Below are 26542 nucleotides of genomic sequence, written 5' to 3' on the forward strand. Positions count from 1 at the left end.
GATGCCCAGGTTATACCAGCTGTACATATATAATTATATATTGAAGTAAATGATGCTGAGCTGAATTATCATGGGCAACTTTCCAACATGTAAGGTTTTGTTTTGGGGAAGGAGGCAGCCATGAAGAAAGTCAACATACCAGGACCGCCTAAAATTTTGAAGACACCTGTGGGGTTTAGCTTTGACATCCTAAAGGTGTAATGTCAGGAAAACCATTAATCACATGTTTGCTCACTAGGGGTTAGTCTACCAGGGGTCCGTGTTCTAAGAGTTATTACGGAGTGGTGGTCAAGAAGTCTACAGAATATAATATATAATCCTAACATGTAAATAGATCCCACCAAATCTGCCTTATCAGGCTGTTTCTGATGAAGAAGACCCTGATAACAGGCTGTGTGCTGACTTGTCTGGCTGCTTCTATCCCCCCTGTCCTGCTTCTGGCAATAGACACTTGAGGACTGATAGTATATTAGGAGACCGATCTCATGTAGACATATATAGACAGTGGTTACAAGAGGAGGGAGTTCAAGTGACGAATGTCCAGACTGGCAAGCCTGTTAGGATAGGATGTCCCTCCCGAGTTCTTGACCTCCTCCTATCTAGCCCCCTCATCCTCATTTATGGACTGGGTGTCAGATTTTCTCTTTGCTTTTCAGCCTGTGCATACTGGGATAGCCACCACCACTTGTTCCCAGACTCTTGCCTCCATCTCAACCAGCTCGAGGAGCTGTCCCCAAAACCCCTAAAGTAAGAGTGGAGCGACCTCACCAAGAAGCCAGAGGAGATACCTCTCCTTCCGAAACTATTCCTATAAGGGGACCGAGAAGGGGTTTTGGTACAATCCTCCTACCCCACGTTAACTTTAAACTGGGACCGTTACCTGTTGGTTTGGAACGTGCGAGAGGATGAAGGGGCTGTGGCTGGCTTTGGCAGCTCTGTGCCTCGCCTTGGTCAACCTGGGTGCCCGGGCTGAGGACGGACTTGACTTCCCAGAGTATGACGGAGAGGACAGAGTCATCCACATCAGCTTGAAAAACTATAAGGCCGCCCTAAAGAAGTACGAAGTCTTGGCCTTGTTATACCATGAACCTATTGAGGATGACAAAGCTTCCCAAAGACAGTTTGAGATGGAGGAGCTGATACTGGAGGTACAAAGAGACCCAGAAAGATACCTATTATTTATGTCATGGCTTCATGTAACCAAAATGGACATAAAAGCCCCCAAATCTATCTTATGGTACCCTTTAGTGGTTCAAAACCCCATCCTTGAGTCACTAAAAGGCATCATAACTTACCTGAAGCCTTTAGCCTATTGGTGGTTTTCTCACTATGACATTTATTTATTCTTTTGCTTAGCCTTAGTGGTATCATTCTTAGTTTCAGCCATGTCTTTAGTGGTTAAGTACAGAGAGTTGCATCACTTAGTGTCATCATTGCTTTGTGTTATGAAATATGCAAATTCATGCTAATTTTGGGGTAAATCATATGAAATGTTGGCAAAATATATTCTAACCTTAGTAACAAAGCCACAAAAGAGGACTGAAAATCCTCCAAAAATTCAGACCTGGGCAGGTAAGCGGTGCTGCCCCTTTTCAGCTGTATTTTCAAAATATATTCTTTCTTGATTGTATATCATTTTGATTGTTACGTGACCTTCTAAGTGGTTTATAGATATCAAAGAGGTAAATCTTACACATGTGAATGGGACTTATACTGGAGCCGGTTAGCATCATGTTGTAACATTTTTAGGGAGACATTTCCTATGGAGCTGCGATTCCTTTACACAAAGCGGTTAGCAATATCGACCAATCCTAGCTCTCCTCGTAGTAAGATGTGGAAACTCTGCTGAGATGAATGATGTGACTGGTCAGTATTCCGGGCTCAGCAATAGCTTAAATGACACATGCCACACATCCCTAGAGCTGCCAGCTAGGCAGATTTTCAGAATATCCCTAAATTAGGTCAGCATCTCTGTCTCAATGGTTTTTATAACCCCACATTCATAGCTAGACTTGGCATTTTGTGCCTAACTATGCCTTGTTTCTGTTTTATATAGCTATATGTGCTATAAGACACAAATAATTTGGCCTATAAACTACATACTTAAAGGGAATGAACAAACTGTTACAAACTTACTGCTATTTGATATTAAATAATGTTGCATAGCTCATCTTGTCTATTATAAGGGATTTTTTCCATTTCTTGCACAAAATTTCTTCAAATATTTTTATACATTTTTTTTATTACTTGCAATACCGTGCCTTACCATTACTATCTGCCATATATATCAATGCAAATGTGCCCCCCCATATATAGTTTTGTTTTATATGTGATATAAAATATCTTCAGGAATGAAAGGACCCTTTATTAACATTGAGTATTACAGCCCCTTATAGTCCCCAAAGTATAAAAAGGGTCGGCGGAGCCTTGATTGGGTTGTGAGTCTTGGTCAAGTCTTTGATCCACCTTTGATGGTGACCTTTATCTTGGGTCCACTCTTTATTTATCTATACATCAGGGGTTCATCAAAGATGCAGAATGGGTGTTTTGAAAGACAAAGACCTTCCTAGGCCTGGGTGGTTCCTAAAGGGCCAGTTCAGAAAAAAAAACATCCCTGCTTTCCTCTAAAGACAGTGACACACCTCTCCATAGATTTTGTCCGATCTTGCAGCTCAGCTCCTTTAAACTGACTGAAACTGAGCTCCAGTAACTTCTGCAACCCGGGGGCAGAAGTGGTGCTGTTACAAGATGAACGCAGCCATGTTTTTTTCCTATCTGGGACAACTTTAAGAACATAGAGTACAGTCAGGTAGGTCAGATGATAATGCCCAACTGAAATTAATCCCAATTACCTGTCATCAATTTTGGCTGCATTGTCAGCCTAATTGGTTATATTAGATCTTTCTGTGGGCAGATGGAATGAGCAGCCTGTTTCCAAAGACGTTTCCATCATCAGGGACAGCATCCAATTATAAGTATAGAGCTGCTATACTTGTTCCCTTGATTGTCTCAATCAGAGGCCAATTTGGTTGAGAAAAAGAAAACTGGAAGTCCCATGGCTCAATAGACCAATGGAAGGTTTTGGAAGTTTTTATCGACCAATCTGAGTAATGAGTACCCCAAATATCCCAAAATCTGATCTCCATAATGCCAATAAAGAGCACGGCTATAGCCCGCATCAGAGCTAATGGTGGTAGCCCAGGAGGTCTCATCTTACTGCAGACCTCACCCATCTGACGTAAGGATGATATATAATATCTCACACCTGTACTGGGCACGAATGTGATGGAGGATGGATAGATGATAGATAGATGATAGATAGATAATACATAGATACATGGGATAGATAGATAGATCGATAGATAATAGGTAGATAATAGATAGATAGATAGATAGATAGATAATAGATAGATAACATATAGATAGATAGATAATAGATAAATGATAGATAGATGATAGATAGATAATATATAGATAGATAGATAATAGATAAATGATAGTAGATACTATATAATAGAAATAATAATATATAATAGATAGATAAATAGATAATAGACAGATACATAGATAATAGGTAGATAATAGATAAATGATAGATACATAGTAGATAGATAATATACAATAGATAATAGATAGATAATAGATAGATAATAGATGATAAATATATGATAGATATATAATAGATAATAGATGATAGATATATAATAGATAAATAATAGATGATAGATAATAGATGATAGATATATAATAAATAGCTAATAGATACAGTACAGACCAAAAGTTTGGACACACCTTCTCATTTAAAGATTTTTCTGTATTTTCATGACTATGACAATTGTACATTCACATTGAAGGCATCAAAACTATGAATTAACACATGTGGAATTATATACTTAACAAAAAAGTGGGAAACAACTGAAATTATGTCTTATATTCTAGGTTCTTCAAAGTAGCCACCTTTTGCTTTGATGACTGCTTTGCACACTCTTGGCATTCTCTTGATGAGCTTCAAGAGGTAGTCACCGGGAATGGTCTTCCAACAATCTTGAAGGAGCTCCCAGAGATGCTTAGCACTTGTTGGCCCTTTTGCCTTCACTCTGCGGTCCAGCTCACCCCAAACCATCTCGATTGGGTTCAGGTCTGGTGACTGTGGAGGCCAGGTCATCTAGCGTAGTACCCCATCACTCTATTTCTTGGTCAAATAGCCCTTACACAGCCTGGAGGTGTTTTTGGGGTCATGGTCCTGTTGAAAAATAAATGATGGTCCAACTAAACGCAAATCGGATGGAATAGCATGCCGCTGCAAGATGCTGTGGTAGCCATGCTGGTTCAGTATGCCTTCAATTTTGAATAAATCCCAACAGTGTCACCAGCAAAGCACCCCCACACCATCACACCTCCTCCTCCATGCTTCACCGTGGGAACCAGGCATGTAGAGTCCATCTGATCACCTTTTCTCCGTCGCACAAAGACACAGTGGTTGGAACCAAGGATCTCTAATTTGGACTCATCAGACCAAAACACAGATTTCCACTGGTCTAATGTCCATTCCTTGTGTTCTTTAGCCCAAATAAGTCCCTTCTGCTTGTTGCCTATCCTTAGCAGTGGTTTCCTGGCAGCTATTTTACCATGAAGGCTTGCTGCACAAATTCTCCTCTTAACAGTTGTTGTAGAGATGTGTCTGCTGCTAGAACTCTGTGTGGCATTGACCTGGTCTCTAATCTGAGCGCTGTTAACCTGCGATTTCTGAGGCTGGTGACTCGGATAAACTTATCCTTAGAAGCAGAGGTGACTCTTGGTCTTCCTTTCCTGGGGCGGGCCTCATGTGAGCCAGTTTCTTTGTAGCGCTTGATGGTTTTTGCCACTGCACTTGGGGACACTTTCAAAGTTTTCCCAATTTTTTGGACTGACTGACCTTCATTTCTTAAAGTAATGATGGCCACTCGATTTTCTTTACTCTAGAATTTGTATTATGGCAAGAAAAAAGCAGCTAACAGTCTATTCAGTAGGACTATCAGCTGTGTATCCACCAGACTTCTGCACAACACAACTGATGGTCCCAACCCCATTTATAAAGCAAGAAATCCCACTTATTAAACCTGACAGGGCACACCTGTGAAGTGAAAACCATTCCCGGTGACTACCTCTTGAAGCTCATCAAGAGAATGCCAAAGTGCAAAGCAGTCATCAAAGCAAAAGTTGGCTACTTTAAAGAACCTAGAATATAAGACATAATTTCAGTAGTTTCACACTTTTTTGTTAAGTATATAATTCCACATGTGTTAATTCATAGTTTTGATGCCTTCAGTGTGAATGTACAATTTTCATAGTCATGAAAATACAGAAAAATCTTTAAATGAGAAGGTGTGTCCAAACTTTAGGTTTGTACTGTATATAATAGATATATGATGGTTAGATAATAGATGATAGATATATAATATATATTAGATAGATAATAGATAGATGATAGATAGATGATAGATAGATAATAGATAGATGATAGATAGATAATAGATAGATGATAGATAGATAATAGATAGATGATAGATAGATAATAGATAGATAGATAATAGATAGATAATAGATAGATAAATAATAGATATACAGATAATAGATAATGGATAGATAATAGATAAATAATAGATAGATGATAGATAGATGGATAATAGATAGATAATGGATAGATAATAGATAGATAATATATAGATAATAGATAGATAGATGATAGATAGATAAATGATAGATAGATAGATAGATGGATAGATAGATAGATAATAATAGATATATTTGTAGATGAGGTGGTTACACGACTTCTTTTCTTGCTTTTCCGCCTGGTGCGGTGACAGTGTTCGCTCTCAGACAGGTTGGTGATGGGCACATTATAGGGCGGTGTGTGCTGGGTTGGGCGGGGTTCTTACTGGCACAGATGGATCTATTGGTTTTCCTAGCTGAGCCATCCATCGTCCTCCATGTTATGTCAATGTGTACTATGGAGAGCCTACCGATGATGATGGGGGTAGTAGTGGTGTATCTGGTGTAGGTGGAGTTCTTCTCTACAGTACGGTGTTTCTATATTTACTGTATGGCGGCTTTGCTGCTTCTGTGGCTCCAGGCCCCGTACCTTTATAAGGAATGCTGTCTGGTCTGGGCACAGCATCTTCGCTGACTCCAGTAGAAAAAATTAAACCCTCCCAGTTCTCCCAGTGTACCGAAGGAGAGCAGTCGCTGTGGCCAAGAAAGGGCCGGCCCGGGGCAGATGGACTGGAACGGGAGATGTGATGAGTGGCGCTGGCTGGCATACCACCCCCCGGGCACTGCTTAGGTTACAGGCTGAAGTGCACATTCAGGGGATTCGCAGCACAGCTCCATATGGTCGTCTCTCGCAGGCTTACAGGGAATGAGAGCTGCTCCGCACTCGCGGGTCAAAAATAGACTCTTTATAAGGTTCGCCCGCTCCCTGGACGCCTCAACAGCACCCAAAATACCCCGGACACAAGCACAAATATGGCCTTATCAAGCCCTAACACTCTGCCCCTAATGGCTGGTGACCCACACACAGAACCTGTCCTACCTGAAGGGACTGGTAACAGAAAAAACAGCTTATATTGAGCTATCTGCAGTCAGCCTCGAGCAGAGACTAATTGATTATATTAACTTCCCCTGCAGCCAGACTGAAGCCTTACTTCCTGGCCTGAAATAGCTGATAACAGGGAGCAATAGATGCCAGCATTTACCTGTTCTAAAGTGATCCTTTCCCCAGCTTGGCTGATAACAGAGAACAATAGGTTGTTATTATTAATATTACAACCAATCATAACACAGATTTAATTTTCTTAAAGGTGATTTCTCACTAGATGTGTACATTACTATAGGGATCTCTTATACCTGATGGGGCTGTTGTATTTACTTTGAAAATCTAATCTCAGAATTGCTAAATAATTCTTCTAGAAAGTTTACATTAATCCTGATTGACAGTTCCTCAATGTCCTTCCTCCCTGATGCTGAATCTCCAGCCATCAATCCTGACAGCTCCTCAATGCCATTCCTCCCTGATGCTGAATCTCCAGCCATCAATCCTGACAGCTCCTCAATGCCATTCCTCCCTGCTGTTGAATTTCCGCTCATCAATCCTGACAGCTTCTCAATGCCCTTCCTCCCTGATGTTGAATCTCCAGCTATCAATCCTGAGAGCTCCTCAATGCCCTTCCTCCCTGCTGTTGAATTTCCGCTCATTAATCCTGACAGCTTCTCAATGCCCTTCCTCCCTGATATTGAATCCCCACTCATCAATCCTGGCAGCTCCTCAATGCCCTTCCTTCCTGCTGTTGAATCTCTCATGAATCCTGACAGCTCCTCAATGGCCTGCTTCCCTGCTGTTGAATCTCCGGCCATCAATCCAGACAGCTCCTTAATGCCTTTCCTCCCTGCTGATGAATTTCTGCTCATCAATCCTGACAGCTTCTCAATGTCCTTCCTCCCTGACGTTGAATCTCCGCTCATCAATCCTGGCATCTCTTCAATGCCCTTCCTCCCTGTTATTGAATCTCCACCCTTATAGCTTCTTAGTACTCCACCTCCATGCAGCTGTAGAAACTCCTCCCACCTAGTCTGATTGACTGTTCCTCAGTGTCCCTACTCACTGCTGATGCAGACATCTCACACTATTCAGTACAAGCTGCAGCTGTCAGACTGGATGGCCCGAGACTGAATAGCTTTATGTACGACTGGGTGGGGAGAGACTGAATACACTTGGACTCATGCACTCTCTTAGGTGGACTCATAGTCATTCCAGACTGAGAGAAGACTCCTAGACAAAGAGTCTAAAGCAGAATGGAATCCATGTATAAAAGGAGCTCAGTGCAGACAGTAGTCCAAGACAAAGAGGACTCTTGAGCAGTGGGGAGTCCAGGGCATAGAATAGTCCTAGATAGAAACCTTCAAGCACAGAGGAGTCCAGGGTGCAAAGAAACCCAAGCAGAGAAGTCCCAAAAGTGGAGTCTAAGTCAGATCGGACTTCTACACATAAAGGAGTCCAAATGAAAGCAGGTACCAGGATGCAGTAACGGTCGGAGGCAGAACAAGGGTTAACAGAGGGATTTAATGTAACAGCGTTACTCCACACAGGGAGAGGATAAATGGAGGGGAGGATGAACAAGCTATACTTGGTATACTTGGGGGCAACAGTGGTAAGATTGGGTAGGGGAGAGTTCAAAGGTATCAAACTTATCAATCTGACGTAGATGAGGAGCAGTCTCTGCGATGATGGCGGAGGCGTCCCGGCTTGAATACTTGAAGGATCCGGAGTCGTCCTGGTCCTGAAGAGGTCGTGAGTCCTGATGTCGTCGGTGGTCCTGAGATGTCCAGTCGCGGCTCCTGGATCCAAGAGGACAACCACTGTAGAAGATGAAAGTCCCTTCTTTTAAGCGCCAGCACAGTGCTGCAGTATGCGGAAGCAGAAATATCAGGCAGCCGTATTCGGTCTGCGGCCTGGTTGACTCGTCTTGAGATGCGCCCCCTGCGGTGAGGTCAAGAAGAGGAATCACTCATGCTCAGTGGCGTTATGGGGGTCGGTACTGTCAGGGATATCGGGAGGCGTCTCTGCCTATCGTCTCCGGTAAGTCTCCGTGGGCCCCTCGGGCATAGGCCTACTTTGTCCTGACTATACAGCAAGGGAGGACTCACAGTCGACCTCCGTGCACTACAGCTTCCTGCTGCCACTCTGTCCTTGTGCTCGCACACTGTCACCCTTTTATATTCTTCACGCCTCCCCCCCCCCCCCCCCGGTCTCAAGTTCAAAGGTCTGTCCAGTGAACTAAGCTTACCCCCTGCAAGTCGGGTGACAGCACTGATGGTTCCGGACTCATCCCAGACAAGGCACACCAGGGTCGGCTCTCCTCCTTACACAGATAGGGAGTACTTTGAGGCAGAAAGGAGTCCCAGAAAGAGAGGAGTTCAATGGATAGGGGGTTAACAACATAAAGTAGATAAGAAAAGAAAGGAGTCCCAGAGAGAATAATTCTAGACATGGAGGAGTCCCAGAAATGGAAGAGTTATGATCAGACAAGAAAGAGAGGAAGTCCCAGTCAAATAGGATCATGCACAATGCATTTACGTGTCCCTTTAAGTTTGATTTATCCCACCAGGGTGCTAATCTAGCAAGTAAATCGGTGTCACGGGTTTCTGCAGAAATGGTAAAAATCTTCACGCTAGTTACAATTATTATCGCCAGCGCATCCCCGTTTTACATGAGAATCTGCTGCTGACAATTTAATTTTGTTGTTAGATCACTGGTTGTGTTTACACAAGGCAATGATTGATCGGGGTGATCAGGAACGAATGCATGCACAGATGATCAGCTCTTAGGACACTTACGTGACACTTAGATGACCACCTTCTCCAGGACTACTCACTGTCTGGGACTTCTCTTACTCCATGACTCCTCTTAACCTAGTACTTTTCTTATCCCCAGACTACTCCTATCCTAGTACTTTTGTTCTCTCCGTGTTTGCGTGGGTTTCCTCCGGGCACTCCGGTTTCCTCCCACATTCCAAAGACATACTGATAGGAATTCTAGATTGTGAGCCCAATCGGGGACAGCGATGATAATGTGTGCAAAACTGTAAAGCGCTGCGGAATATGTTAGCGCTATATAAAAATAAAGATTATTATTATTATTATTTTCTCATTCCAAGATTCCTTTCATCCTAGTACTTTTCTCATTCCATGACTCCTCTTATCCTAGTACTTTTCTTATTCTGTGACTCCACCTATCTTCCCGGGACTCCACCTATCATTCCATGACTCTACCTATCAAACTGGGACTCCACCTATCATACCAAGACTCTTAGCAGAGACATCTTTTAGCCGCCAACTTCTCATAGAACGAAGATATCTATAAGTTATGAATTTTTCTTAGCCTGGGACTCCTTATAGTTCCAGATCTTCTTCGCTTAGGAAAACTTTTGGCTTGGTATTCTCTTTACATGGGCCTTAACTCTATCTTGGACACCTCTTTCTCTAGGGTTTTTAGTTTATAAACCTTTTAGGGAGACTCTTCTTAGCCTTGGACTCCTCTTAGACTAGGACACCAGTTAGACTGGTTCTTCTCTCTACCTTTGACCTTTCATGGCCCGTGACATCTCTCCACCCGGTGCTGTTCTCTACTTTTATACAGGACTAAACCATTGTCCTTAGTTTGGGACTTCGTCCAGCATGACTCCTTCTAGACTGTGCAACCTCTAAATCCGATACTCCTCTCTACCTGGAACACCTCTTATCTCTTATCTCCTCCCAACCCTGGACTTCTCTACCTTGGGAACTTCTTAGTCTGTGAAACCCAACACAAGTTCATCACTCTCCTTCCGGTTACTTGTAAGAGGGAATGTGACCTTTGGGTTGATCATATTTTTATGGTTGGCAGAGTCCTGTAAAAGTTTTCAACAGCCATAGAGATAGGTGGGATCAACCTACTATTCCTCTTTTTCACCGGTTGCTTCCGGGGTAATAAGATGTCCCCTTATAATCCACCCTAAGTATGCCCAGCTATGGACCAAGCCCGCTCATTTACACTTTTGCATATTACACCTGACTGGAGTAGAAGTTATTGATGTTCTACTCAAGCCTATGCCAGCTGCAAACATAGGTGATTCTTCCACAAGATGGCATCACAAACTGCAAATCCATTCTTTTCTTGTAGCCAACTGTTTACTACAGAGAGCATGGGCTTTTTTTTATTATTTTTCTCGTTTTGAGCATCTGCTCATCTCACTTAGTGCATCCAAACATAATAGATTCTTACGTGGGTGGCGTCATGAGAGCGAGGTGTCATGGAAGACAGACGATAGACAGAGTTCACAAGGCTGCCTTGTAAAAATAATTTCTACCCTGTATAAAAAAGTGAAGAGCCAACTGGCGGATACAGGGCGCAAGAATCCAGGACAACTAGTACATGTCTATTATCTGCTATGTTAAAAAAATAATGAAAATTTAAAAAGAATTCTAAGAAATCTAAAATTTAAGATATAAATCAGAGTAATTGGATGTTCTTAAAGAATGGAAGGTTCCCTCTGAGCTCACAAAGTGGTCAGGAATTACTGTAGAGATGTCCAAACTTTACCTCTCCAGGTTCTGATTTGTCTTATAGTAGTTTTTGTACATAGGGAGCAGTATTATAGTGCTGTAGTTATATCAATGTATATAGGGGCAGTATTATATTAGATATATTCTTGTACATAGGGGCAGTATTATAGTAGTTATATACTTGTACATAGGAGGCAGTATTATAGTAGTTATATTGCACATAGGAGGCAGTATTATAGTAGTTATATTCATGTACATTGGAGAAGTATTATAGTAATTATATTCTTGTACATAGGGGGCAGTATTATAGTAGTTATATTTTTGTACATAGGAGGCAGTATTATCTATCTATATACATAATTGTCTAAGGGGTACTTCCGTCTGTCTGTCTGTCCTTTTGTCACGGTTATTCGTTCGCTGATTAGTCTCGGCAGCTGCCTGTCATGGCTGCCGCGACCAATCAGCGACGGCCACAGTCCGATTAGTCCTTCCCCTACTCCCCTGCACTCACCGCCCGGCGCCCGCTCCGTAATCCCCTCCACTCACCGCTCACACAGGGTTAATGGCAGCGGTAACGGCCCGCGGTGTAACGCACTCCTTTACCGCTGCTATTAACCCTGTGTGTCCCCAACTATTTACTATTGATGCTGCCTATGCAGCATCAATAGTAAAAATAGGTCATGTTAAAAATAATTTAAAAAAAACAAAAAACCTGATATACTCACCCTCCGCCGCCTTTCTCGCTCCTCGCCACGCTCCCGGGACCGCTCCATTGCAAGCGGCAGCTTCCGGTCCCGTCCCAGGGCTGGTGTGCGACAAGGACCTGCCGTGACGTCACGGTCATGTGACCGCGACGTCATCATAGGTTCTGCTCTGGCACCGGAAGCTGCCGCTTGCAATGGAGCGGTCCCGGGAGCGTGGAGAGGAGCGGAAAAAGGAGGCGGATGGTAAGTATAGCAGGACTTCAACGGGCTATAGGTGAGTATATGTTTATTTTTATTTTTTTTAAGTCTCTATACTACGTGGCTCTGTGCTGACCAATATACTATGTGACTGGGCAATATACTACGTGGCTCTGCTATATACTATGTGGGTGGGCAATATACTACTACGTGACTGGGCAATATACCGTACTACGTGGGCTGTGCTATATACTATGTGGCTGGGCACTACATGACTGGACAATATACTACGTGGCTGGGCAATATACTACGTGGCTGGGCAATATACTACGTGGCTGGGCAATATACTACGTGGCTGGGCAATATACTACGTGACTGGGCAATATACTACGTCGCTGGCCAATATATTACGTCGCTGGGCAATATACTACGTGGACCTGCATATTCTAGAATACCCGATGCGTTAGAATCGGGCCACTATCTATTAGTAGTTATATTCTTGTACATAGGGGGCAGTATTATAGTAATTATATTGTACATAGGAGGCAGTATTATACTAGTTATATTCTTGTACATAGGGGGAAGAATTATAGTAGTTATATTCTTGTAGATAGGGGCAAAATTATAGTAGTTATATTCTTGTACACAGGAGCAGTATTATAGTAGTTATATCATTGTACATAGGGGCAATATTATAGTAGTCATATTCTTGTACATAGGGGGTAGTATTATAGTAGATATATAATTGTACATTGAAGCAGTATTATAGTAGTCATATTCTTGCATATAGGGGGCAGTATTATAGTAGTTATATTCTTGTACATTGGAGCAGTATTATAGTAATTATATTCTTGTACATAGGGGACAGTATTATATTAGTTATATTCTTGTACATAGGAGCAGTATTATAGTTCTTATATTCTTGTACATTGGGACAGTATTATAGTAGTTATATTCTTGTACATAGGAAGCAGTATTATAGTAGTTATATTCTTGTACTTAGGGGATGAATTATAGTAGTTAAATTCTTGTACATAGGAGGCAGTTTTATAGTAGTTATTTTCTTGTACATAGGGGGCAGTATTATAGTAGCTATATTCTTGTACATAGGAGCAGTATTATAGTAGTTATATTCTTGTACATAGAAGCAGTATTATAGTAGTTATATTCTTATACCAAGGGGGCAGTATTATATTAGTTATATTTTTGTACATAGGAGGCAGTATTATAGTAGTTATATTCTTATACATAGGAAACAGTATTATAGTAGTAATATTCTTGTACATAGGGGGCAGTATTATTGTAGTTATATTCTTATACATAGGGGCAGTATTATAGCAGTTTTTTTTCGTGTACGTAGGGGCAGTATTATTGTAGTTATATTCTAGTACACAGGAGGCAGTATTATAGTAGTTATGTTGTAAATAGGGGGCAGTATTATAGTTTATATTTTTCAAAACTTAAACCTTTTTCATGTGACTCAGATATGATTTCTATATAGCTGTGATCAGATCTGCTTTTACAGTACCGGGCTCCGCTATGAATTCAAATATATTTGTTATCTCGTATAATGTACCAAACCCTGTGTCTGGTTTTACAGTCCTAAAACATTTTCTTTCTTCTTCTTTCCTCTTTTTCTCCCTTTCTGTCTTTTCCCCTAGTTAGCTGCCCAAGTCCTAGAAGATAAAGGCGTGGGATTTGGGTTGGTGGACTCTGAACACGATGCTGCAGTAGCCAAAAAATTAGGTGAGTGTCAAAAGAGCCTCACTTTCTTTTCAGTATTTACAAAGTTAGATTAGAAGTTTTGACACTTAGGACATAACCTGCCCTCTAGTGGGCAAAAGGACTTGAAATACTACATTTGATAAGATTCTCTTTACAGGGGTTTCTATTTTTATAGTAACAGAAGTACAGTGCCTTGCGAAAGTATTCGTCTCAGTGGAACTTTTCAACCTTTTCCCACATATCATGCTTCAAACATAAAGATACCAAATGTAAATTTTTGGTGAAGAATCAACAACAAGTGGAACACAATTGTGAAGTTGAACGAAATTTATTGGTTATTTTACATTTTTGTGGAAATTCAAAAACTGAAAAGTTGGGCGTGCAATATTATTCAGCCCCTTTAACTTAATACTTTGTTGCGCCACCTTTTGCTGCGAATACAGTTGCAAGTCGCTTGGGGTATGTCTCTTATCAGTTTTGTACATCGAGAGACTGAAATTCTTGCCCATTCTTCCTTGGCAAACAGCTCGAGCTCAGTGAGGTTTGATGGAGATCATTTGTGAACAGCAGTTTTCAGCTCTTTCCACAGATTCTCGATTGGATTGAGGTCTGGACTTTGACTTGGCCATTCTAACACCTGGATACGTTTATTTGTGATCCATTCCATTGTAGATTTTGCTTTATGTTTGGGATCATTGTCTTGTTGGAAGACAAATCTCCGTCCCAGTCTCAGGTATTTTGCAGACTCCAACACGTTTTCTTCAAGAATGGTCCTGTATTTGGCTCCATCCATCTTCCATCAATTTTATCCATCTTCCCTGTCCCTGCTGAAGAAAAGCAGGCCCAAACCATGATGCTGCCACCACCATGTTTGACAGTGGGGATGGTGTGTTCAGGGTGATGAGCTGTGTTGCCTTTACGCCAAGCATATTGTTTCGCATTGTTGACAAATAGTTCGATATTGGTTTCATCTGACCAGGGCACCTTCTTCCACATGTTTGGTGTGTCTCCTAGGTGGCTTGTTGCAAACTTTAAACAACACTTTTTATGGATATGTTTGAGAAATGGCTTTCTTCTTGCCACTCTTACATAAAGGCCAGATTTGTGCAGTGTACGACTGATTGTTGTCCTATGGACAGACTGTCCCCCCTCAGCTGTAGATCTCTGCAGTTCATCCAGAGTGATCATGGGCCTCTTGGCTGATCAGTCTTCTCCTTGTTTGAGATGAAAGTTTAGAGGGACTGCTGGGTCTTGGTAGATTTGCAGTGGTATGATACTCCTTCCATTTCAATATGATCGTTTGCACAGTGCTCCTTGGGTGTTTAAAGTTTTGAAAATCATTTTGTATCCAAATCCGACGTTAAACATCTCTACAACAGTATCACGGACCTGCCTGTTGTGTTCCTTGGTCTTCATGATGCTCTCTGTGCTTCAAACAGAACCCTGAGACTATCACAGAGCAGGTGCATTTATTTATTTATTTTGAGACTTGATTACACACAGGTGGATTATATTCATCATCAATAGGCATTTAGGACAACATTGGATCATTCAGAGATCCACAATGCACTTCTGGAGTGAGTTTGCTACACTGAAAGTAAAGGGGCCGAACAATATTGCACACCCCACTTTTCAGTTTTTGAATTTCCACAAACATTTAAAATAACTAATAAATTTAGTTGAACTTCACAATTGTGTTCCACTTGTTGATTCTTCACCAAAAATGTACATTTGGTATCTTTATGTTTGAAGAATGATATGTGGGAAAAGGTTGAAAAGTTCCAGGGGGCCGAATACTTTCCCAAGGCACTGTAATTACTTGGTAGACATTAGTTTGATCTTTCATAAATTCCAAGGGACAAAGTTGCCCCATGCCAGCAAACTGGTTGGGGCCTGAGAGGTTGGACCCTCACTGATTTATCCTATGGATAGGTGATAAAGTCTTGTTACCGGAATATCCCTTTAAGACGGGTTAAATGCCAGGAAATAAAATCTATGCCTGCAATGAAAAAGTGGCAAAATCTGCGCCAATAATCATGTTTGAATATTTAGAATTCATCGTAAACTTAGAGGTCACTAAAACTGGACCCATGTTGGAGATCATTTTGAAGTGGTCCAAATTAAAACTGTTTTTGTTCTCCATAGAAACCAATCACAGCACAATGTTATTTGCATACTTCCCAACTATCCAAGATCTAGAGGAACAGTCATGAAATTCGGTATCCGTTCAGCTGTTCAGTTGACTACAATGATGGAGCAGGGAACCATGAGATCCCTACTCCACTGTACTATATAGGTAAAGACTGAAGATTCTTCAGCTAATGTGACAAGCAGAAAAGATCAGCTGTGGGTGTGTGGGGGGAAGGTACTGTGAGGACTTCATACTGTGTTTGGGGGAATCTTTTATGGGGACATCATACTGTGTGGGGTAGAATGGACTGTGCGGAGATCATATTGCGTGTGGTGGAATATATTATGAGGACATCATACTGTATGGGGAAGAATGAACTGTGGGGGCATCATACTATGTGTAGGAAAATGTATTGTGTGTGAAAAAATATACTGTGGGTACATCATAATGTGCGTGGGGGAATGTACTGTAGGCGTATCATACTGTGTGTGGAGGTAATGTACTGTGGGGGAATCATACTGTGTGTGGAGGGACTGAACTTTGGAGATATCACACTTTGGAGGAATCTATGGTGGGGACATCACACTGTGTAGGAAGAAGTACTGTGGGGACATCATACTGTGTGTGAGGGAATGTACTGTGGGGACATCATACTCTGCATGTGAATGGGATAATTTACAGTGGAAATGTCATACTGTGTGTGGGGGAATATACTTTGGTTACATCATACTGTGTGGGGGAATGTAGTTGGGGACATCTTACTGTGTGTGGGAATTTACTGTGGGATCACTATACTGTGTGTGAAGGAATGTATTGTGGGGGCATATACCAGTGGGGGCATCATACTGTGTGTGTAAGGGAACCTACTATGGGGACATCATACTTTTTGTGGAGCAATGTACTGTGAGTACATCATACTTTGTGTGTGTGAGTATGTGCTGTGGGGCCTTCATACTGTGTGTGGGGGGAATGTTCAGTGGGGTCATCATGCTGTGCCCAAGTTAATATACTGTGGGGACAGCATACTGTGTGTGGGGAGAATGTACTGTGGGGACATCATAGGGGACATCGTAGTGTGCATGAGGAAGAATGAACTGTGGGGACATCATACTGCATGTGTGGTTGTATGTATTTTGGGGACATCATACTGTGCGTGAAATGTACTGCATGGATATCATAAGGTGTGGGGGGTGTACTTGGGAACATCATAAGGTGCGTGAGTAAATGTTCTGTAAGGATATCATATTGTGTGTGGGGGTCGCTAGGTACTGTACTGTGTGAGGACAATAATGGACATAACTAGGAGAATATTTATCTGTGTGCTCATATACAGGACTAGGTGAGGTTAGGCAAGTGACATGGTGCAATAGAAATACTACTGCAGTGAACTTCGCAGTGTGAATCTTTCATTTCTATTTTTCAAGTTCTGAGGTAAGTGTAGGGGAAGTTGTTTTGTCCTTTGCCTACACTGAAGGCAGACATTTTATCTTCCACACTAATAGAGGCGGCCATTTTATCTCCCACACATGATAGAGATGGACATTTTGTCTCCCACACATGATAGATACGGACATTTTGTCTCCCACACATGATAGATACGGACATTTTGTCTCCCACACATGATAGAGACGGAGATTTTGTCTCCCACACATGATAGAGGTGGAGATTTTATCTCTTAGACATGATTGAGGCAGACAATTTATCTCCCACACATGACAAAGGCGGATATTATGCCTCCACACATGATAGAGGCTGACATTTTGTCTCCCACACATGACAGACATGGACATTTTATCTCCCGCACATTTTAGAGACGGACATTTCGTCTCCCACACATGATAGAGGTGAACATTTTATCTCTCAGACATGATAGAGGCGGACATTTTATTTCCCACACAGGATAAAGACAGACATTTTATCTCCCACACATGATAGAGGTGGACATTTTATCTTCCACACATGATAGAGGCAGATATTTTGTCTCCTACACATGATAGAGGCGGACATTTTATCTCCCACACACGACATAGGTGGACATTATGTCTCCCACACACAACAAAGGCGGACATTATGTCTCCCAAACATGATAGAGGCTGACATTGTGTCTACCACACATAACAGAGACAGACATTTTATCTACCAGACATGAAATCTACCACACATGATAGAGACAGACGTTTTGTCTCCCACACATGACAGAGAAGGACATTTTATCTCCCACACATGATAGAAATGAACATTTTACCTCCCACACATGATATAGGTGGTCATTTTAGCTCTTAAACATGATATAGGTGGACATTTTATCTCCCACACATGATAGAGGCGGACATTTTATCTCCCACACATGATAGAAATGAACATTTTACCTCCCACACATGATATAGGTGGTCATTTTAGCTCTTAAACATGATATAGGTGGACATTTTATCTCCCACACATGATAGAGGCGGACATTTTATCTCCCACACATGATAGAGGTGGACATGATAGAGGTGGACATTTTAGCTCTCACATATAATAGAAGTGGAAATTTTATCCTCCACACAAGATAGGGGCGGACATTTGTCTCCCACACATGATATAGACTGACCTTTTATCTCCCACACATGATAGATTGGGACATTTTGTCTCCCACATACGAGGGGCGATCCAAAAGTAATGATAATCAATACTAAACACAATGAATATAGTCAAAACATTTTTTTATTTTTCTACATAGTCTCCTAGCAAGTCTATACATTTAGTCCATCTCTTTTCTATACTTAGAATTCCCTTAGAAAAAAATTATTGATCTTGACCCTAAAAAAAATCCCCAACAGCGGTTATCACGTCGCTATTGTCGTCAAATTTCTTGCCCCGGAGGTGTTCCTTGAGCCGAGGAAAGAGAAAGAAGTCACTGGGGGCTAGATCTGGCGAATAGGGGGGGTGTTCCACCAGTTCAAAGCCCGCTTCTTAAATGGTAGCCATGGCAACTGCAGCTTTGTGAGCTGGCGCATTATCTTGGTGAAACAGCACTCCAGCCCGCAGTTTGCCGCGCCTTTTCTCCTTGATTGCCTCCCGCAATCTTCTTATTTGTTCTGCGTAGTAGGAGCCCGTAATAGTGGCTCCCTTCTCCAAATAGTCCACCATAATAATTCCTTCAGCGTCCCAAAAAACGGACGCCATAACCTTCCCTGCTGAGCTTGACACTTTGAATTTCTTCGGCGTCGGTTCGTCGGCTCGTTTCCATGTCATCGATTGTTGTTTAGTTTTGGGATCAAAGTGGTGGATCCAGGTCTCGTTCATGGTCAAAAAACGTGACAAAAATGTTTCCTTGTCTGCTTGGAACTTTTCGAGATTTGCTATTGAAATGTCAACTCGTGTCTTCTTTTGCTCGTCGGTTAACATTTTTGGCACCCAACGCGCGGAGACCTTTCTCATATCCAATTCTTTTGCAAGGATTCTTTGAATACTGCCATATGAGATCGCTGTGACCTCCGCTACATGCCTGATAGTCACTCTTCGATCTGCCAATACAACTTCTTCAACTTTTTTCACGTTTTCTTCATTGAGGGACGTGGATGGGCGTCCTTCACGATGTTCATCTTCCGTCGATGTTCTTCCCAGCTTAAATTCCTTGGCCCAGCATGCAACTGTGGAATATGGAGGAGAAGAGTCCAGAAAAAGAAAGAAATGTCCAGCTTCACCGAGTCCGTAAACAAGCTTTTTCTTTATTAACAAACTTTGAACATGGAGGATACAGACTTCAGCACAACCATATGGGCAAGAATCTCAACGCGTTTCTGGAGACTAGGCTCCCTTAATCATGACAAGAGTCCCCCAATGTTTCCACCAAGTCGCTGTGTATGTCTTTGGTAGTCATTTTTATCAAGCAGAGGTATTTGATGACAGCTCTGAGCTCGTTTTTTTCCATTTTGATCACTCCTCGGCAGTTCATATTCAAATGAATGTAGCTCCCGGGAATCGTGGTCTATTTAAGTGATTTTTTTTTCCTGGACTAGTGGGTACCTAAGAGAGAAGAAAACATTTTATTTTAATTTCTGTGTGCAATAGAAATAACCGATTATCATTACTTTTGGATCGCCCCTCGTATGATAGAGGTGGACATTTTATCTCCCACACATGATACAGATGGAAATTTTTTCTCCCATACATGATAGAGGCGGACATTTTATCTCTCAGACATGATAGAGGCGGACATTTTATCTCTCACACATGACAAAGGCAGACATTATGTCTCCCACACATGACAGAGGACATTTTATCTCCCACACATGATAGAGATGGACATTTTATCTCCCACACATGATATAGGCAGACATTTTGTCTCCCACATATGATAGAGGCAGACATTTTATCTCTCACACATGACAAAGGCAGACCTTATGTCTCCCACACATGATAGAGACAGACATTTTATATCCCACACATGATAGAGATGGACATTTTGTCTCCCACACATGATAGAGGACATTTTATCTCCCACACATGATAGAGATGGACACTTTATCTCCCACACATGATAGAGATGAACACTTTATCTCCCACACATGATAGAGACAAACATTTTATCTCTCACACATGATATTGATGGTCATTTTAGCACTTACACATGATATAGGTGGACATTTTGTCTCTTACACGACAGAGAAGGTCATTTTATCTCACACACATGACAGAGAAGGACATTTTATCTCCCACACATGATATAGGTGGACATTTTATCCCCCACAAATGATAGAGGTGGACATTTGTCTCCCACACGATATAGATGGACCTTTTATCTCCCACACATGATAGAGGGAGACATTTTATCTCCCACCCATGATAGAGGCAGACATTTTGTCTCCCACATATGATTGAGTTATATATCCAAAAGTTATAGACCAAACAATATATAGGGCGTACCTCCAAAATAACATATACCCAAAGGAAAAGGGAAGTAACAGACCAAGAATAAAATTTAGAAAATTTTATTAGCAATGATTAAAAGACAAAAAATATGAATAATATTCAAATGTAAACTAAACAAAGGGGATGAGAACACGGCAGAATGGACTCAGAGCAAATCCATATAGTGTATCAATATATATATATATATATATATATATATATATATATATATATATATATATATATATATATGGGATGAATCAATAAATTACTAATTGTACATGCAACAGCAGGCTCTGGATTACAGAAATGAATGAGCACAAAGTAGATGCAACTATAACCAATAAAGTACCTCTCAACAAAGCATATATGTTAATAAGTATCCTGAAGACCTAAGTGTAACAGATGATAACAAATGTGCCTTTTAAGGACTACTGAAACCCATATAATCTGAGGTAATAAAATTGTACCTATGAAGGGTGCCAAAGTAGCCAGTGAGTATGGGGCAGTGCCGATTATTAATTTACCAAGTGGGCACAAAGTACAGTGTCAGTGCATAATGGAGTTCAGATATACTCCTATAGGAGCCATGTTAGAGAGGTCAAAGGTAGAGTAGTAATGCTGTGTGCATACCTGCTGATAGAAGGATTTGTCGTGAGGTAGGTAACCCCGACGCGCGTTTCGCAACGTGGCTTCTTCCTGGGGGTATGCACACAGCGTTACTACTCTACCTTTGACCTCTCTAACATGGCTCCTATAGAAGTATATCTGAACTCCATTATGCACTGACACTGTACTTTGTGCCCACTTGGTAAATTAATAATCGGCACTGCCCCATACTCACTGGCTACTTTGGCACCCTTCATAGGTACAATTTTATTACCTCAGATTATATGGGTTTCAGTAGTCCTTAAAAGGCACATTTGTTATCATCTGTTACACTTAGGTCTTCAGGATACTTATTAACATATATGCTTGGTTGAGAGGTACTTTATTGGTTATAGTTGCATCTACTTTGTGCTCATTCATTTCTGTAATCCAGAGCCTGCTGTTGCATGTACAATTAGTAATTTATTGATTCATCCCATATATGTATATATATATATATATATATATATATATATTGATACACTATATGGATTTGCTCTGAGTTCATTCTACCGTGTTCTCATCCCCTTTGTTTAGTTTACATTTGAATATTATTCATATTTTTTGTCTTTTAATCATTGCTAATAAAATTTTCTGAATTTTATTCTTGGTCTGTTACTTTCCTTTTCCTTTGGGTACACATATGATTGAGGCAGACATTTTAGCTCTCACATTTGATAGAGGTGGAAATTTTATCCCCCACACATGATAGAGCTCAACTTTAGGTAAGATGCAGCAGGAATTTTTTTTAAAATTATTATTATTATTATAAGTTGTCACTTCTTATTGCTCCCTTAGGAATCTTCCTATTTGCTCATAGCAGGTTTGCCTACAACAACCACACTGAACTAATTTTGATATATGTAAGTGCACTAGACTTTCCTATACTACTTGGCACCTACATATGTAGTCCACTTACTTCACTCTTATCTGTATACAGGATCGTGCAGCGATTATAATTCCCTTTACCGGCTTTTATTTAATAACCTCCTGGTATGTCCCTTTTTGACCTATTCGGGCACTTCTTCACTTTGTCTTGATTATAGACTCAATAATAGAGATTAGAATTGGTATTATGCTTGATTCCTAGCTCTGCCAATATATTGTTATGTGATATTATGACCTTATATTGTTTGCTATGTTCTTTGTATATACTTTTGTAATTGTTATTATTTTGTTTGTCATTTTTTCCTTATACTGACACAAATGTCTGTGTTTTTGTGGTAACTGATGAAGGTCACAATTGACCGAAACGTTTTCCTGTATTTACTACAATACATTTTTCCTGCTGCATCTTACCTAAAGTTGAGTGCTAGGTCTCTTACTATTAATCTATATGGTTTGGGAACCTGTCCTTAGCATCCCTTCTCTAGTAGTGCTCACGGTTAAATTTTCCAGACATGATAGAGGCAGACATTTTCTCTCCCACACATGACAGAGAAGGACATTTTATCTCCGGCACATGAAATAGGTGGACATTTTATCTCCCACACAATGGAGGTGGACATTTTATCCCCCACACACGATAGAGGTGGACATTTTATCTCCCACACATGATAGAGGCGGACATTTTGTCTCCCACACATGATAGAGGTGGACATTTTGCTCTACTCCCACCTTGGCTCTCTTGAATGAACCCCAACACTACCAGCTACACCTAATGTACGAATACATTCTACAAAATGGCTCCTTCTCCTGTGCGAGTGACGTGAGGCACACTTTCATCTTTCTCATTTATGCTGTAGAAGAAGGCAGATCATTTTTCCCTGGTAAACAATCCTACAGAAGGAGCGGGTTACAGACATTAAACACTAAGTCCAATTAAATTTAAAAGTGAAGCGCCTGGTTGCCATAGAGACCCCTATTCTGATTATACCGGGGGGCTGGGGGTGCTCAGAGCCACACCGAGAACACGATGTTTTGTCGGAATGAAGAACAAACAGAGCAGACGCCGTTAACCTCTCTGATCAAACATTTGTTCATTAGCGGTCGATTGGCGTAATGCTCCACGAGAAGGGTCTGGCACGGACATGAAAAGCCCAAGTACACCTCTAGTCGACCTGACTACTCCCTGCCAACATCTTGAGAGTTGTCATGTAGAGGTTGGGAGCCCTCCTCAAGCGCTCACCGAAGAGATAAGTTTCTCCCAAGGACTCAATATATTGTCCTTGTGTCTAACAAGGGGTCACAGGACCTGTCCTCGTAATGTATGTAGAAGGAAATAACGGAAACCATGACCAACTAATGAAATATATGTACACAACAGAATAGTGAGTGCAGCTCTGGGGTATAATACAAGACGTAACTCAGGATCAGTATAGGATAAGTAATGCAATGTATGCACACAGTGACTGCACCAGCAGAATAGTGAGTGCAGCTCTTGGGTATAATACAGGAGGTAACTCAGGATCAGTACAGGATCAGTAATGTATGTACACAGTGACTGCACCAGCAGAATAGTGAGTGCAGCTCTGGGGTATAATACAAGACGTAACTCAGGATCAGTATAGGATAAGTAATGCAATGTATGCACACAGTGACTGCACCAGCAGAATAGTGAGTGCAGCTCTTGGGTATAATACAGGAGGTAACTCAGGATCAGTACAGGATCAGTAATGTATCTACACAGTGACTGCACCAGCAGAATAGTGAGTGCAGCTCTGGGGTATAATACAGGAGGTAATTCAGGATCAGTACAGGATCAGTAATGTAATGTATGTACACAGTGACTGCACCAGCAGAATAGTGAGTGCAGCTCTGGGGTATAATACAGGAGGTAATTCAGGATCAGTACAGGATCAGTAATGTATGTACACAGTGACTGCACCAGCAGAATAGTGAGTGCAGCTCTGGAGTATAATACTGGATGTAACATAGTAACATAGTTAGTAAGGCTGAAAAAAGACATTTGTCCATCCAGTTCAGCCTATATTCCATCATAATAAATCCCCAGATATACATCCTTCTACAGAACCTAATAATTGTATGATACAATATTCATGTAACTCAGGATCAGTACAGGATCAGTAATGTAATGTATATACACAGTGACGCCACCAGCAGAATAGTGAGTGCAGCTCTGGGGTATAATACAGGCTATAACGCAAGATTAGTACAGGATCAGTGATGTAATGTATGTACACAGTGACTGCATCAGCAGAATAGTGAGTGCAGCTCTGGGGTATAATACAGGCTATAACGCAAGATCAGTACAGGATCAGTGATGTAATGTATGTACACAGTGACTGCATCAGCAGAATAGTGAGTGCAGCTCTAGGGTATAATACAGGATGTAACTCAGGATCAGTACAGGATCAGAAATGTAATGTATGTACACAGTGATTGCACCAGCAGAATAGTGAGTGCAGCTCTGGAGTATAATACAGGTGGTAACTCAGGATCAGTACAGAATCAGTAATGTAATGTATGTACACAGTGACTGCACCAGCAGAATAGTGAGTGCAGCTCTGGAGTATAATATAGGATGTAACTCAGGATCAGTACAGGATCAGTAATGTAATGTACACATGTGGTCAAAATTGTTGGTGCCCCTCGTTTAATGACAGAAAAACCCACAATGGTCAAAGAAATAACTTGAATCTGACAAAAGTAATAATAAATAAAAGATCTATGAAAATGAACAAATGAAAGTCAGACATTGTTTTTCAACCATTCTTCCACAAAATTTAAAATAAAAAATAAAACGCATGAAATAGAACTGGACAGAAATGATGGTACCCCTGAAAATAATGTGACAAAAGGGGCATGTTAAATCAAGGTGTGTCCACTAACTAGCATCACAGGTGTCTACAATCTTGGAATCAGTGAGTGGGCCTGTATATAAGGCTACAGATACTCACTGTGCTGTTTGGTGACATGATGTGTATGACACTCAACATGGACCAAAGGAAGTTAAGGAAACAGTTGTCTGAGGAGATTAGAAAGAAAATTATAGACAAACATGTTAAAGGTAAAAGTTATAAGACCATCTCCAAGCAGCTTGATGTTCCTGTGACTACAGTTGCACATATTATTCAGAAATGTAAGATCCATGGGACTGTAGCCAACCTCCCTGGATGTGGCCGCAGGAGGAAAATTGATGACAAATCAAAGAGATGGATAATATGAATGGTAACAAAAAAGACCAGAAAAACTTCTAAACAGATTAAAGGTGAACTTTAAGCTCAAGGAACATCAGTGTCAGATCGCACCATCTGTCGTTGTAGGAGCCAAAGTGGACTTCATGGGAGAAGACCAAGGAGGAAACATTGTTGAAAAAAATCATAAAAAAGCCAGACTGGAATTTGCCAAACTGCATGTTGACAAGCCAAAAAGCTTCTGGGAGAATGTCCTATAGACAGATGAGACGAAAATGGAACTTTTTGGCAAGGCACATCAGCTCTGTGTTCACAGACAGACAAATGAAGCATATCAAGAAAAGAACACTGTCCCTACTGTGAAACATGGAGGAGGCTCTGTTATGTTCTGGGGCTGCTTTGCTGCATCTGGCACAGGGTGTCTAGAATCTGTGCACAGTACAATAAAATCTCAAGACTATCAAGGGATTCTAGAGAGAAATGTGCTGCTCAGTGTCAGAAAGCTTGGTCTCAGTCACAGGTCATGGGTCTTGGAGCAGGATAATGACTCAGAACACACAGCTAAAAACACTCAAGAATGGCTAAGAGGAAAACATTGGACTATTCTGAAGTGGCCTGCTATGAGCCCTGACCTAAATCCTATTGTGCATCTTTGGAAAGAGCTGAAACATGCCATCTGGAAAAGGCAACCTTCAAACACGAGACAACTGGAGCAGATTGATCTTGAGGATTGGGACAAAATACCTGATGAGAGGTGCAGAAGTCTCATTGACAGTTACAGGAATTGTTTGTTTGCAGTGATTGCCTCAAAAGGTTGTGCAACAAAATATTAAGTTAAGGGTACCATCATTTCTGTCCAGGCCTGTTTCATAAGTTTTTTTTTTTAATTCTGTGGAAGCATGTTTGAAAAGCAATGTCTGACTTTCATTTGTTCATTTTCATAGATTTTTCATTTATTATTACTTTTGTCAGATTCAAGTTATTTCTGTGACTATTATGGGCTTTTCTGTCATTAACGAGGGGTACCAACAATTTTGACCATGTGTGTGTGTACACAGTGACTG

At 41.1% G+C, this 26542-nt stretch overlaps 1 protein-coding gene across 1 annotated transcript in view; it reads left to right on the top strand.

Moving 5' to 3' along the window:
• The first annotated feature begins 413 nt into the window (after window positions 1-413).
• The window catches only part of CASQ1 (calsequestrin 1), a 78799-nt gene continuing 52670 nt past the window's right edge, over window positions 414-26542 (top strand). Inside the window, exons 1-2 of the mRNA XM_069728738.1 lie at window positions 414-1148; window positions 13643-13727. Coding sequence (XP_069584839.1) covers window positions 906-1148; window positions 13643-13727 — 328 coding nt within the window. The 5' untranslated portion in view covers window positions 414-905. The remainder of the gene's footprint in view (window positions 1149-13642; window positions 13728-26542) is intronic.

This window comes from Ranitomeya imitator, chromosome 1, assembly GCF_032444005.1.
Source record: "Ranitomeya imitator isolate aRanImi1 chromosome 1, aRanImi1.pri, whole genome shotgun sequence".
Classification (NCBI taxonomy): domain Eukaryota; kingdom Metazoa; phylum Chordata; class Amphibia; order Anura; family Dendrobatidae; genus Ranitomeya; species Ranitomeya imitator.